This window comes from Erpetoichthys calabaricus, chromosome 9, assembly GCF_900747795.2.
Source record: "Erpetoichthys calabaricus chromosome 9, fErpCal1.3, whole genome shotgun sequence".
Taxonomy (NCBI): Eukaryota; Metazoa; Chordata; class Cladistia; order Polypteriformes; family Polypteridae; genus Erpetoichthys; species Erpetoichthys calabaricus.
Window position 1 is genome coordinate 26,982,492 of NC_041402.2, and position 16,235 is coordinate 26,998,726.

General features: G+C 37.0%; 1 protein-coding gene across 1 annotated transcript in view; it reads left to right on the plus strand.

Annotated features, from left to right (window-relative positions):
* The window catches only part of sardh (sarcosine dehydrogenase), a 278,779-nt gene that overhangs the window by 135,954 nt on the left and 126,590 nt on the right, over positions 1–16,235 (plus strand). The window contains exons 13-15 of the mRNA XM_051931764.1: positions 6,582–6,695; positions 6,831–6,969; positions 9,920–10,033. Coding sequence (XP_051787724.1) covers positions 6,582–6,695; positions 6,831–6,969; positions 9,920–10,033 — 367 coding nt within the window. The remainder of the gene's footprint in view (positions 1–6,581; positions 6,696–6,830; positions 6,970–9,919; positions 10,034–16,235) is intronic.

Below are 16,235 nucleotides of genomic sequence, written 5' to 3' on the forward strand. Positions count from 1 at the left end.
AGTCATCTTAAGGATCTTTCAAGTCATTATGAAGATGGCTTCATTAAAGCTATGGTTTAATACAAAATGTGATAACTTTTTGGGTTACGAAAAACTGTTATTGAGCTCCCCTCACTTTCAGGTTACAATTACTGAGCTTTGTTTCACTGTCTAAAGGGCATCACATTATGACTTTAAAGCAGGTTTTTACTTTTCTTTTTATTATTAATTTTTTTTTTCTTGTCACAACCCAATTTTGCTCTTTGAATGTTGAATGCTCAAGCAATTGTCTACATAATTTGGTGAATTATGTAGATCACCTTTCTCATTGGAGAATTGCAGACAGTCGTCAGAGCGTAATCAATTACTTAATCAATCTGCAGTGATCCACTTTCACAAACCATTTGCAACCAGTTACTATTATATACAACAGTAACTCTCACCCCAACTTTTGCTTTAAAGCATTCGCACTTAATAAGAGTACACTGAGCTGTTACTTTTTGACATAAAGTCCTCCTCTCCTTTTTGAGTTAACTAGCTCTTCAGGGACGCTTTTCATACTTATTGATTTACTGTCATGTGTGTCAAAGAATGAAAATTTCAAAGATTTTTTTTCACTTTGCCCTTAGTTAAGTAAGTAAACATAAAATTCCAATGTATATGTAGAAGTCGTAAACTACTTATAAAATTATAATACCTATTAATATCTCTGAAATGTCACACGTTAGTTTAGGCATACAGTATAAACCATCTCTTAGTCTATACACATTTTCTTAACTATGCTGTTAACAATAATAAATTATTCTCATCAACCTGACATTAGTTACTATATGTTTTTAGTTGTTTTCTGTCATGTTTTCTAACAAATGGGCTGTTATAAAATTTATCACTACCAGTCATACATACTGTTTAGTCTACAATATAATATAAACAAGACTGTAATAAATATAATACTTAGGAAATGTAATACATATAATATCAGCCTCCTACAGTGTGTATGTATATGTATATATGTATATACAGGTGCTGGTCATAAAATTAGAATATCATGACAAAGTTGATTTATTTCAGTAATTCCATTCAAAAAGTGAAACTTGTATATTAGATTCATTCATTACACACAGACTGATGTATTTCAAATGTTTATTTCTTTTAATGTTGTTGATTATAACTGACAACTAATAAAAGTCCCAAATTCAGTATCTATGAAAATTAGAATATCAATTAAGACCAATGCAAAAAAAGAATTTTTAGAAATGTTGGCCAACTGAAAGGTATGAACATGAAAAGTATGAGCATGTACAGCACTCAATATTTAGTTGGGGCTCCTTTGGCCTGGATTACTGCAGCAATGCGGCGTGGCATGGAGTCGATCAGTCTGTGGCACTGCTCAGGTGTTATGAGAGCCCATGTTGCTCTGATAGTGGCCTTCAGCTCTTCTGAATTGTTGGGTCTGGCATATTGCATCTTCCTCTTCACAATACCCCATAGATTTTCTATGGGGTTAAGGTCAGGCGAGTTTGCTGGCCAATCAAGAACAGGGATACCATGGTCCTTAAACCAGGTACTGGTAGCTTTGGCACTGTGTGCAGGTGCCAGGTCCTGTTGGAAAATGAAATCTGCATCTCCATAAAGTTTGTCAGCAGCAGGAAGCATGAAGTGCTCTAAAACTTCCTGGTAGACGGCTGCGTTGACCTTGGACCTCCGAAAACACAATGGACCAACACCAGCAGATGACATGGCACCCCAAACTCATCACTGACTGTGGAAACTTTACACTGGACCTCACGCAACGTGGATTCTGTGTATCTCCTCTCTTCCTCCACACTCTGGGACCTTGATTTCCAAAGGAAATGCAAAATTTACATTCATCAGAGAACATAACTTTGGACCACTCAGCAGCAGTCCAAAGGCGAGACGCTTCTGACACTGTCTCTTGTTCAAGAGTGGCTTGACACAAGGAATGCGACAGCTGAAACCCATGTCTTGCATACGTCTGTGCGTGGTGGTTCTTGAAGCACTGACTCCAGCTGCAGTCCAGTCTTTGTGAATCTCCAACACATTTTTGAATGGGTTTTGTTTCACAATCCTCTCCAGGGTGCGGTTATCCCTATTGCTTGTACACTTTTTTCTACCACATCTTGTCCTTCCCTTCGCCTCTCTATTAATGTGCTTGGACACAGAGCTCTGTGAACAGCCAGCCTCTTTAGCAATGACCTTTAGTGTCTTGCCCTCCTTGTGCAAGGTGTCAATGGTCGTCTTTTGGACAACTGTCAAGTCAGCAGTCTTCCCCATGATTGTGTAGCCTACAGAACTAGACTGAGAGACCATTTAAAGGCTTTTGCAGGTGTTTTGAGTTAATTAGCTGATTAGAGTGTGGCACCAGGTGTCTTCAATATTGAACCTTTTCACAATATTCCAATTTTCCGAGATACTGAATTTGGGACTTTCATTAGTTGTCAGTTATAATCATCAACATTAAAAGAAATAAACATTTGAAATACATCAGTCTGTGTGTAATGAATGAATCTAATATACAAGTTTCACTTTTTGAATGGAATTACTGAAATAAATCAACTTTGTCATGATATTCTAATTTTATGACCAGCACCTGTATATGTATATATACTGTATATATATATATATATATATATACAGTGGAACCTCGGTTTGCGAGTAACTTGGTTTGCGAGTGTTTTGCAAGATGAGCTGAAATTTTTAATACATTTTAACTTGATAAACGAGCGAGGTCTTGCAATACGAGTAGTATATATACGCTTTGTCTGCTGAGCGTCATGTGATTACAACTCTGCTGATGGTTCTTCTCTCTCTCTCTCGCTGCGAGATTGTGGGAAATCGTCTCCTATTCTCCGCCTCACTCATATAGTCAACATCCGTACACGCATATACTGTTTACTACAGCATTGTGACTGTGTGTGCGCTGTGACGTGCGAGTCCCCATCTTGCACCCCAAAACATGAAGCTGAGTCTCAGTACTTTAGCAACACCAGCTTTATTCAGCTTGAAACAGGAACAGTGTGGTTATTTATTGTAGCGGGATCTGCCGCTCTCCTATACACAGACACATCAGTCAGGCAGGGTCGTGGCCAAGCAGTACTGTGCCCTGCGCATTTATAATGTTCCTTGTATCACCCATCTACGGCAGGTGCTTATAGCATGTCCGCGATCTTTTCGGATTCGCTTTTACGGCGAACTGCTACATCGCTGGGAGACTGTGATTGCTTTGGGACGCTATTCTGCGTGTCGTCCCGTTGGGTGGAATCCCACAAGAGTTTAGAAACTCACTCACACCAGCCGTGATTCTTTTTAAAGGTAAAGTGCAGGTTAATGTGTTTTATGTATTTATACTTTATGTTTTGTATTAATCATTTTATATGAATAGTTTTGGGTTGTGGAATGAATCATTTGAGTTTCCATTATTTCTTATGGGGAAATTCGCATTGATACATGAGTGCTTTGGACTGCGAGCACGTTTCCGGAACGAATTATGCTTGCAAACCGAGGTTCCACTGTATATATGTATATATAGTATTTTTATATATATACTGTATATATATATATATATATATATATATATATATACAGTATATATATAGTATGTGTATATATAGTATATTTATATATATATACTGTGTATGTATATATATATATATATATATACAGTATATATATACTGTATATATGTATATATGTATATATATATATATATATATATATATATATATATATATATATATATATATATATATATAACAACTTCCACAACATAAATTGGTTACAAATTGTATGTAAAGCTAACATTCAGGTATGCTCAGAGGCCTGGTTTTCTGGTTTGAAAGATGGGGCATTTTTATGTTTACTAGTCATGTCATCAAAGAACATTTATCACAATTTTCAATGTAATAAAAGAGGATATTTGGCTATGCAAATAAAGAACAAATATAAGAAAAGAGTATTATTACTTGTCAAACTTGATTTTGACACATTACTTTCATTAATGCAGTGTATGCTGTTCTCAAAATAAAGCTTTGATCTGTAATGTGTTAGCCTGCATTTGACATAACTCTGCTATTCATAAAATATTTAAAAAATTAAGAATCAATTATGTTTTCATACTGTTTTCTGCAGAGTGTATATGTGAAAAACAAAGCCTTTAATTCTAAAGAGGGAGGTATTGAATCGATGCAGCTAGGCTTAAAAGAATTATACTGAAAAACTTAAATGTACAGGTGATTCTGGAACAATGAACTACTCTTAAAAGATCACTTCATCCATTGTGGAAGAAGTTAACACCAAAAATATGAAGAAGGATATGTCATATATGTTCACAGTGAATTAGTAAAAAGATAAAAACAATAAAGAAATATCAATTGTGTAATGCATATAAGAATATGAACAAGATCATTAACCAAAAGACCTATGAACATATAAGACCAGCAGTTAAGTAGTAAATTAGGAATGACAGATTTGAAAGGGAAGCTAGAAAACAATATTCATAATAATACAAAATACATCCATTTTTACTCCCATATTCTCTTCCTTGAAGCTTTTTTTTTTATGACGCACATAAGAATGTTCACGTTAGTCTTGCCCCAGAGTATAAAGGTAGTTAAGTATATTCAGAAAATCATAAAAAAGTAAAGTATACAAATAGGGAAATAGCAATTATATTTAATAAATATTTTTCTGAGGTTTTCACCCAAGAATGGTATTGTATTTACAATCTCTTAACTGGAAATGTGATAGGAATTTATAATGATTGGACGCTGGCAAACATACTACAATGTTTATACAGTTAAGCTAATTGATGTTTAAAGAAATTAAATGGAAGCAAGAGATACTATTTAATTGACTTACATGCATTCATATGTTTTCAAACCTGCTTATCTGGAGTTTTAGGCAGAAGCAACACAAGCATATGTTAAAAGTATCACAATTAATTATCTACCTTGAATCTCAGGAAGCTTTTGGTACATAAACCTCTGTTACCAGTCTGTCGGTGTAGGGATTCAGAGCACAGAAAACAAAAGTAGTGACGTCAAAAGTGCTGTCATTCATAGCCACTGCTTTTTTTTATTATAACAGGCTGAATTCAGATTGAATTGCTTAAATTTGGTCATTACTGTAAATTAGGTAGGTTAGCTGATATAGTAAAGTCAGAAAAATCAATTTAAAGTGGACCTAGAAAGATTTCATATATGGGTATATACAGTATGTAGCTAATAACATTTAAATGGTAAATGTAAATCTGTGGTGGGTTGGCACCCTGCCCGGGATTGGTTCCTGCCTTGTGCCCTGTGTTGGCTGGGATTGGCTCCAGCAGACCCCCGTGACCCTGTGTTCGGATTCAGCGGGTTGGAAAATGGATGGATGGTAAATGTAAATTTGCATCCCATACTGCTGAAATGATTATAGAGAGAGCTCGTAATGGTAATCTCTGATGAGATAACTGCCTGTAGCTCAAATGTGGTCTCCTGCCCTCTGCTCTCACCCAGGCTGCACTTCACTTACACTTCACTCCTGTACTGCTGATGTTTCTGCCTCTTGCCCTTCCTGTGGCACACATCACACATTCAGGATGTAGCCTTACCCCCTCAACAGTGATCTTTTTAGTGCTCAAGTATAGTGATGTACTAACAGTCTAAATGTGCATTGGAGGTCTGAATGTTAAAAAGTATACTTTTTGAAGAACACCTGGTAGTCCTTTGGCCTCTTCTTTTTTTTTTTCCACCATACAGCGTAAAAAAGTCAGTAAAATACTAACAGCTTTCTGAACTGTAGAGTATGGTCTTTGGAGTACAAATCATGATAGGATATACTTATAATGCAATTTTGAACACATACCTGAAATACAGTGAGTGGTTTTGATTTCTTTGCTGACCTTTAATTCATTGCATGGAACTGTCAAGGAAAAGCTATGCTGGGCAGAAAAAACAAATCTTATGTTCCCATGAGGACAAATATATTTTTGCGTTAGATACTATGTGATGTGTAAGATTAAGCACTGATATAGTCTGGTTTTTCTGAAATAATGCAATAATTCCTTGAAGATGATTTGGCTTCTAAATAAGTACCTCTTGATTTTCAAGGAAAAGTACCAGTGCCATTTTAGAAACCAAGGACACATCCTTTTGAAATGATTGATAATTTGTGGAGCCTTTGAGCTTAGTCACTGTTTCTATTTTAAGAGTGCTTAAATTATATGTAAAGCTCCTCCACCTTTATAGATTCTTTGCATATTTAAAAATATTAATGTTAACTTTCCTTCACTGCTCTGTTTAAATTTGTAAAGTTTGCCATTGGAAAATTATTGATTGGTTAAAACTGGAGCTGTACAATGATGCAGGGGTTAGCATTGCCTCCTCATAGACTTAGCATCTTGGATTTGAATCCTGCATCTGGTAGAGTTTACACTTTCTGCTCAATTCTAGCTTGTGTGTAGCGATTGTGCCCAGGGATGAGCTAGTACCCAGTTATGGGTCGGCCAAGTCCTGCTGAGATAGAATCAAGAAATGGATTAAGTGGGTTATACTATGTCATGTTTAATTATGATTTTTGTTTGATATGTTTTGTTCTAACAGGTTTTAGACTATGATTACTATGGGGCATATGGTTCACAAAAGCATACAAATTATAAATACAACAAACTCCTAGGTGCAGAGTACACCTTTGATTTCCCACCACATCATGATGTTGTAAGTATCTATTTTTTACTTCACTGAATAAGTTTAGCAGTGTGGAAATGCTATTCTAATTGAACATTTTTGATTATTTTTAGATTATTAATAACCAAAAACTTTTAGTCTGTAACTTTTTTTTTTTAACACTAGATAAGGAATGAGTGTCTGACCTGCAGAAATGCTGTGGCTGTGTTTAATATGTCTTACTTTGGCAAGTTCTACCTGGTAGGACCTGACGCTAAAAAGGCTGCAGACTGGCTGTTTACTGCTGATATCAATAAGCCTCCAGGTAAGGAAAAATAAAATGTGTAACCCAAAACTGGAGGGAAGGTTTAGGGAGAAAGCACTTTCTTCTCAATGAACACTGAGCTAACTAACTTTTTCCATTCAAACACACAAAAATGATTCAAAAAAGCAAGCTAGACAGAGATATATTTAACACAGGTGATTAATATTTACTTCCTTAAAGACAATTGTAAGCAATGATAGCTGAGGGTCTGCTGTGGTCCTGCAGATGTAATACATTTCAGTAAATGTTATTATTTTTCTCTCAGTTTTTTGAAAATAGTCATGAGCAATGTTTCTAACACGATAGTTAGCACTCATCTATACGTCCATTTTAAAGCTCATCTATTTGTTTCCTTTAAAACCCTTTAAATCCAGTTCAAAATTTTGGGAGGCTGGGATGAGTTGGTTCAAGGCAAGAACTAACCACCCAACCACAATCACTCATTCATCCATGCTTTTCCTGGCTGGCTTTTCCAGTTCAGGATTGTAGGGAGGCCATGTCTATGCCAGCACCAGTGGGCTAAAATGGAAATCAGAACCTGAAGGAGGCACCAGTGTATTGTAAGGATGTAGTGGCTCGTTGGCATAAAATGGTGCCTGAGTGAAAGAGAGCTCAGCTGACTTCACCAGGAAATGCTTCACTTGCACTGTTTAAAAGCTGTCCGCACTGTTTAAAAGCTGTCCCTGTATATCCTGTTGCTCGTGCTGTAAAGGAGCTGCTTCTAAGAAGTTTGTGAGACAACGTTCTGTGTATGCTGAGGCTGAGTGTGTATCTCTAATATTAGCATTTGCAAACCAGGTCCTGGAAAAGTCAAGAATAGGTTAAGGTTAGGAACACTATCAAGTAGTCAAGTAACAGGAGAAATTAGGGAAATAATAAGAGCTGAAGTTGTACACCTCACTTTTAAAATCTTTACAAATTAAACCTCCTGCTTGAAATAATATACAGTAATCCCTCGCTACTTCGCGGTTCACTTTTCGCGGATTCACGACTTTGCGGGTTTTTAAATACAAGTGATTGCCCGCCAATCGCGGAAGTTATGTTCCAGACCCATCAGCAACAGGAGAAAATCCGCGATATAGAAAGACCATATAAATAAACATTTTATAATTTAAGCCTTAAAATACCCATCCCACATTCTTTAAACACATGTAAACTTATAAAACACACTTTGTTAACACATATGATATGTGGATGTCGGGCTAAGGATATGAGTAACATCTCACTATTATAAAACATTTTAACTTCATGCAAGACAAGACAGTGAGACAGGAAAATAGGTGATGTACAGGCTTTTAAATTATTGACACACAGAGCGACAAGCAGCACAAAGCCAGCACAAAGTCCACTTCTCCTTAGCGTTCATTCAGCTCCCCACCCCCTTGACAATGCGAAGTGGCAGGAGCGTACTGCGCCTCCGGGTGGGGGGCGTGGGGGATTTGAGCAAACGTGCGTTCAGCCCTCACACACCCCCACTCCTCCTCATCCTTCAGCTGCCCCCCTTCACAAAGCGAGTGCAGACACATCGACGTCTGATCACTGCGTGCAGTGTGTGTGTTGGTCTGCGGTGTTTAAGAATGTAGAAAGTGTTTAAGAGCATAGGAAGTGTTTATAAGAGTGTGGGAAAGGTTAACAAGAGAGTGAGAAAGGTTTATAAGAGTGTGGGAAGGGTTTATAAAGCCTTAAAATATGTATAAATAATAAAATAAATATAGGTCGCTACTTCGCGGATTTTCACCTATCACGGGGGGCCCTGGAACGTAACCCCCGCGATAGGTGAGGGATGACTGTAATACATCCCAGTATAAAAGTTTTAGATGGCAGTACTTCACTTGTAAAGCAATAATTATTATTAGCAAATTAAATGTATTTCACTGAAGGATCAATGTCTTTAATTGTTAGCCTATTCAAGGTGACAAAAGCTATTTTGAAATAGTCTTCCAAGAGACAGTAAAGTCCTAACTGTTAAAAAATCCGTTTACCGTATATACTCACGTATAAGTTGGGTCTTGAAATCCGAAAAATCGATCATAAAATCAGACCCCAACTTATATGCACGTTCAAACGTACATTTTTTTTTTTTTTTACAATTCGCAGTGTCTCAAACGCATCGAATTTTGTTGCAGCAGCGCAGTTACCAATTTCTTTCGCTACTTCAACGATGTTTAATTCATAACCAGCTTCATATTTTCTTTTGATCGAACGCTCCATCGTAGATAAGGGATGCTCGTACGATAAAGGTGTATGAGGGTGTGAGATACAAAAAAACACAAAACAGTGCAAACGTTGCTTCGGAATAGTTTGGGTATTACTGTGTGGTCACGTAGGCACAACAGAGATAGAGAAAGAGGTTAGGAGCACACGCTGATACAGCCCATTGCCGCACCCACATAGGAAAAAAAAGGCAGTGTGCTCAGGTGGGCGTTAGCATATCATAATCTCTTGGACCAATAGCATGAGTTTTCTGCATTCGACTTATATGACCGACATTATAAAATACCATTAATTATACAATAAAACCAAGACCCGACTTATCCGTGGGAGAACTTATCCACGAGTATATACAGTAATTTGGTTCCTTCAAGAAAGCAGGGAACAAACAAAAGCACAATGCCAGGAATTAATTCTACTGCCCAAATCATCACACTGGGTTCTCATAACACAGGTTGAAGTTTTACTCAGGGATGGTAGAGCAGGTCTTTGGTTGTCTTTACTTTTCTGGTTGGGTGATGTCAGAACTGTGTAGAAAGAAAACACGAAATGTTATTCTTTCTGTTTCAGACACCATCCTTACTAGTGTTCCTTTTATGTTATTCCCAGTAAAGACATCAGTTTAGTTAATTCACAACATTCAAGTCTCAAAAGTGAATAGATCATTAATGGGTTATTTGAAAGAGGTGACAGATGATAAGACCGTATTATGGAACCTCCTTATGTTTTCACCCTTTAGGCTCCACAGTTTACACATGTATGCTGAACAAGAGAGGTGGCACTGAGAGCGACCTCACAGTGAGTCGGATTGAGCCAAGACCACAAAGCTCTGTTTTGGCCCCAGCATTTGAAGGTTAGTGGCTGTTAAACTATTTTATATTGAGTAAAATAACTAAAAGATAGTAAAGGATATGATAGTGTCATAACACATATGAAGTATTAATTTGCATAGCAGTTTATTTCTATGATGTGTTAGAGCACAATTAAATTCAGTACCTAATTTTAAGTTGTTATGTCCTTATGTTTTTGTTCCAGTATGATGAATACATTTACATATGTAATCTAATCAGTCCTTTTTTTACCATAATTAGCAGTTAATGACATGAAGAGGCTTATCAGTTAAATATTATGAAATGATGTCTTAATTAATTGTGTTAACAACTGGAATGTAGTAAAACACAGGAGTCAACCTAAAACTTAAAATGTTCTGAAGTCAAGTTACTGATATCCATTTGTGGAAATTAAAAAATCCTTATGGTATTGCAATTCCTTCTATACTTTGTATTGATTGTGGTCATTTATTCAACTCTGTATTATGGCTTATAAGTAAAAAGTTCTTTCTGTGATAAATATGGAAAACGTGCTTCTTGAAAAGTGGTGATGCTGTTAAAGAAAGGAGGTGTCATTTGGTAAAGGGCTGGTTTAACAAGCAATGAATTTTATATGGAGACCCGTTCTTCTGTTTTGTACCCCTGAGAAAGGCTGGAGTGTGTCGTTCTCAAATCTGGGTAAAAAAAAAAAGGAGTTGTGTTCCAAAATGTGTTGGAAGTGGCAAAAACTGCCCCTAGTTGTATATGTTAATAAAAGTCTTCCATTTACATTTTTAATATTGAGTCTGGTTTGGGTAGTTCAGTTATGCCTTTTGCATCCCAATGCTGAAGAGCACATGTAATAACATAAGAACATTTTGATGAGAACACTCCATGTAGCTCAGGATATCCTGACAATGTCTGTTCCCCTCTTTCAGAAAAGTTCTGAAAGTCAAGACTTCAAGGTCCCCGAAGTACTATTATTGACTACACTTCTTGGTAATTTATTTAATGTACATATTCTTCGTTGTGAAGAAATAACTTGCTATCAATATTTTTCCTCAGCTAATGTCTGATCATTCTACACCTCTCCTTGCTGCTGAAGAGCTGATTTCTTAAAGTAACATTTGGGATCCTCCCTACTAATTCCCTTCATCATCTTAAACACTCTTGTTATGTCTGCTCTTAATATTCAATTTCTTATAGGTAACCAGTTGTTTTGAACCACTGCAAGATTCAAACTCACACCGCCATGCACACTGCTTCCACCATGAAAAGAGAATGCTCACCCAGCGTAATCTTCAGTTTCATTTATTGTGAGGACTCTTTTTCAGGAAGAATATGTTATTTTCCAACATTGGCACCTGTTGCTTATGTCTTTCTGCATGTTAACTATTTTTATCGTTATGATGGTAATGTCATTTTGTCATAATTTTAGTTGTTTGTTTTTATCACGGGTGCAGCCATCTTTGCATTAGAAATGGTGTTCATTGCTGATAACATGGACCAGATTGCAGAATGGTAGTTTAAACACCCTACTTTTGGGATATAAATTAAGAAAAAAAATATTTATGGATAATGAATTAGTTAGCCAAAGCCTGTCAGGTAGCTTTAAGACATCCTGCAGTGAATTTGACTTTGATTTTTTTGTACTGTTTTTTCTGGCTTTGATGATCTATCTATATTTCTAACATTCCCCTAATATTTTTACTTTTTGTCAGTTCCTAAATTAAATCTTTGCCTGCTCCATTATAGTATCTCCTAATCATTTTTTTTCTTTTGATGTTATATTATCTTACAAGATTCTTATAATCTTCGCACTCCACCGAATGACAAAAGTAGAAGAACTTACGTTATACAGTGCTGTAATACCATTGTGCTTCATTAATTTCAGATAGAACCATGATTTTCCATCCTCTCCTCCTATATCTTGAAGCATTTTTTGTACAGCTCACTCTTGTTTTAAAAACATTATCATCAACATGTTCATTCTAAAAAATTAAATCCATTCTAAATTTGTACATAATCTGTATCCTAGTTTATAAGTGTTACACTTTGAGACTGGCTACTAACATTTACGCCCACTTCTGTTCTCTAAATGCCCCCACACCCTCTATTTTTATTCTCATTTCTGATCTATCTCCCTCTCTGTTTTCCTTCTGATCCTTCACAGTTGTTTTGTCTTGGTAGAGTAATATATTGCTGTATTTTCCCCTTTTGTATTATTAATAAGTAGCCTTTGTCAGAATGCCTCAAATCTCCCAGACTTACCACTGTTTATAAGGTATTATAGTATATAACTTCTCCCCACCTTCCCTCCTACATCTATAACCTCAGGCAATTAGGCGTAGTAAAAGACAAGCAGGAATTAAGTTAAAATTTAGACAATGTATTATTGATAATATTCATAAATAATAACAATATGCAAAGTACATTTGAATATTGGCAACCATTCAACCTGATTAAATGGTGATGTGTAGTTTCAGGCGGCACACAGACTTGTTAGTTACTTAAAATGTCTCTAGTTAAGGCATCATTTGTGATCAGCTTTCTTTAGAACAGGCCGCATGCCTGTCTCAATATGGCTGCCGAGCTGTGCTCTTCATTGTGTTGTCCTTTTCAGTTCATGCATCAGTTTGGTAAGAGAAAGAGTGAGGTTAAGCAAGCAAATTTATAGATTCTCTGTCCAACCCCTAGAGCCAATAGGGCGTCGTGGTACTTAAAGGCTTTTGATACAAGCCAGTTCCAAACGGCCATACTTCACACCAATGGGATGATAGAACACCTTAACACCTGCCATCCCCCCAAACCATATGTTAAGGTAAAGCTTGGCAGTTAGGCAGTCTGGCTTTCCTATGGGGGTTGACGGAGAAACACTTGCTAAACTGGTTTCAGGCAATTCCCCCAAATCCTGTCTCACTAATGTAACACTAATATTACATTGCTTTGCCTAAGTTACAAATAAAGACATACGAAATATTTATCAACTTATATGCAAAATCTCACATCACAACAACAGTTCTCACTATTAATAGCCCTTTCTCATTTTTCTTATGTTACACATTTGCTCTTCCTTTTATTTAATAACAGCAGAGGCATTTTTCCTTGGGTAACATCTCTGCCAGTTTGACACTGACTTCACACTGGAATTCCATGACTGTCTTTGTTATAATGTTTGGAATTTAGAAAGTCCTCTTTCAATAGCTTAGTTCTTCTTGACCTGTTTGCATCACAGATAAATGGGTCATCCAGTTCGATTATCTGGAACTCACTGGCTGCATAGCTTGATTGTGTGCAGGGTCAGTGAAGTGGGAGGCCTCTAAATAATTTTTGCTCATTCCAAGCAGCTTTTTAGTTTCTGTTCCAGTGGTTGGACACTGCCCTTATTTACCTTTTTTTTCTTCTTCTTCCTCAAAGAGTTGGGTAAGGATTTGGGGGGTTTGGTGGGTGTGCCTGTGAAGGCGTTTCTTTTTTATGTTTCTCTTTTAAAATAAGTTGTAATCTTTCCTTTCTTGTATTTGTCTGATTCAATAAATATTTGAGCACAACACGACACATTTAAATTAAATCTGCTTTGCAATATCTGTAGTAAGCTTCAATAACGCTGAGATGCTGCTTTAAAGGAGAGATGTGAAATATTTACTAAGTTGTTATGGTAACGGACTTTTATTCAGAGTGCTGATGGAACAAATTTGTGCCCTTAAACATAGCTAGTGAAGCACTGTGATTTTTTTAAATAGCAGGATTAGAGTGCAAGATAAGGAGCACAGAATGTCTATTTTGGACTTTCTGCAAAGTCCTCATTTAACGTTTGTTGTAAGTACAGTAGAGTGCAGCTCCATATAAAAACATTTCAACTTCTCACTTATTTAAGCTAACCATGCATTTGATTTAATAGGTATATAATACTAAATTAACATTTGTCTCTCTTAGTATTGTAACCATTTGCCATACAGTAACTGCTTGGTGTAGCCTCCATATTCTTAATGAACTATTTATTTATTTTTTATAACAAAACATTATGAGGCATGTTTAATACAACAGGAGCCCCAAACTTGTCCCTGCAGTTTCAGGAACAAGACCCAAATCAATTCTAAATGGGACACCAGTTCATTCCAGGGCCTGCTTTCATAGACATCCATCCATCCATCCATTATCCAACCCGCTGAATCCGAACACAGGGTCACGGGGGTCTGCTGGAGCCAATCCAGCCAACACAGGGCACAAGGCAGGAAACAATCCCGGGCAGGGTGCCAACCCATCGCAGGACACACACAAACACACCCACACACCAAGCACACACTAGGGCCAATTTAGAATCACCAATCCACCTAACCTGCATGTCTTTGTACTGTGGGAGGAAACCGGAGCGCCCGGAGGAAACCCACGCAGACACGGGGAGAACATGCAAACTCCACGCAGGGAGGACCCGGGAAGCGATCCCAGGTCCCCAGGTCTCCCAACTGCGAGGCAGCAGTGCTACCCACTGTGCCACCGTGCCGCCCTGCTTTCATAGACAGATTTATTTAAAATGTTTCTCTAAAATGTGGGAGGAAAATGGGAGTACCTTGACAAAAACCAGCGTATTGAGAAGGTAGAGACTCCAAACAAAGAAAACTGACCCATGAGGCAGCTGCACTGACCAGTAAGAAACCATGGTACCCTTATTTGCTTTTTCTGTTACTATAGACAGCCATATGTGCTAGATCATACCTTTGTTTCATTAAGTCTAGTAGAATTTAGATCTTGACTGCAACTGTTTGGTCTCTGTATAATGCCTGGATCTTTCTGACTACATTTTTGTTTCCTTTTTCAGTACTAATATATTTAATTCAAAATTTGCTATGCTCATTCAAGTAGTAGCTGGGGTTGCTATGTGCTGTCTATTCTGGATGTTATACGAGGGGGAGTCTGACTGTAGTACCCCTCGGTTTGTAGTGTGCAACAATAACTCGAGTGCACAAGTGGTTGTGCGGACAGAATACAACCTTCTATTCTGCTGGAATCCAGGCACTTCCAGGCAGGTGGCACAAGTGTATTGAGAAGGGTAGAGACTCCATTGAGAAATGACATTATCAGTTTTGTTAAGGTTCGGTCCATTTTCTATTAAATCCCGATTTTCTAACTTTAGCTTGTCACCCCATTGTAAAACAACTACTTACAATCGTAGCTTATTTTATGTAGTAATTACCTTTTCTAATTATAGATGAGATAGAATGGCAAGCCATTGGGTAAACCTGTCAAGATTTTGTATTCTGTAATAATTAGGAATAAAATGTAGGGGATAGGTGTTAACAAACCATTAGGGTCAAGTAGCTATAATATAATACATTTCACAATGTTTAGGCATCATACATATTCAAAAATTAAAGCAGTTCAGTTTAATTTCAGTAGGGCAAATTTTGAGCAGATGCAGCGATGCCTCAGTAAGATAAATTGGGATAGGTTTCAAGTGTGAAGACACTTGTGGAGATGTGGGGCTGGTTTAAAATTGTTTTACATATAATGTTGAGCAAGTTTATAACAAATTTTATATATTGTCAAAAATTAAAGAAATCTCTGTTGTGGATAAATAAGGAGCTAAAACAGAAGTCACAAAAGAAAAAAGTAACTGTATAAGGTGATGAAGACTAGTATCTCCAGCGCTAACTGTAGAGAGCAAAGGTTAAAAAGGATATTAGGAAAGCTAAAAGGCAGTTGGAGAGAAACATTGTAGAAAAGGTGAGAGATGACTAAAAGAAACTCTTTAATACTCTAGTAGTAAAAGAATGGTGAATTAGGAAAGGTAATGGGAAGCTAGAATATACAGACAGGGCACAAAAACAGATGAATTTGTTCAGTTAGTGAGGAGTGAAGGATCAGTGTCATGGGTTGAAGCTTTCACACCTTTACAAATACTTCAGTAATGTATGAGGGGCATTCAAATATAAACAGGAATTTATGAGCTACGCTTTATTTATTGAATACAATGAAACGACTTACACACTATTTTTCTATATAGTCTCCTGCCACTGCAACACACTTGTTCCAGTGTTCAGGAAGCTCCTAAATCCCAGAAGAGTAGAAGTCTCTTGACTCCATGTTGACCCATTCTTGCACAGCGTCAATAACCTCCTCATTGACTTGAATTTTTTCCCTCCTAAAAATTCCTTAAGTGGACCAAAGAGATGATAGTCCCTCTTTGAATGACTTGCACCAATCATACACTCTAGACTGAGAGAGAGAAACACTCATCCCCAAACTATT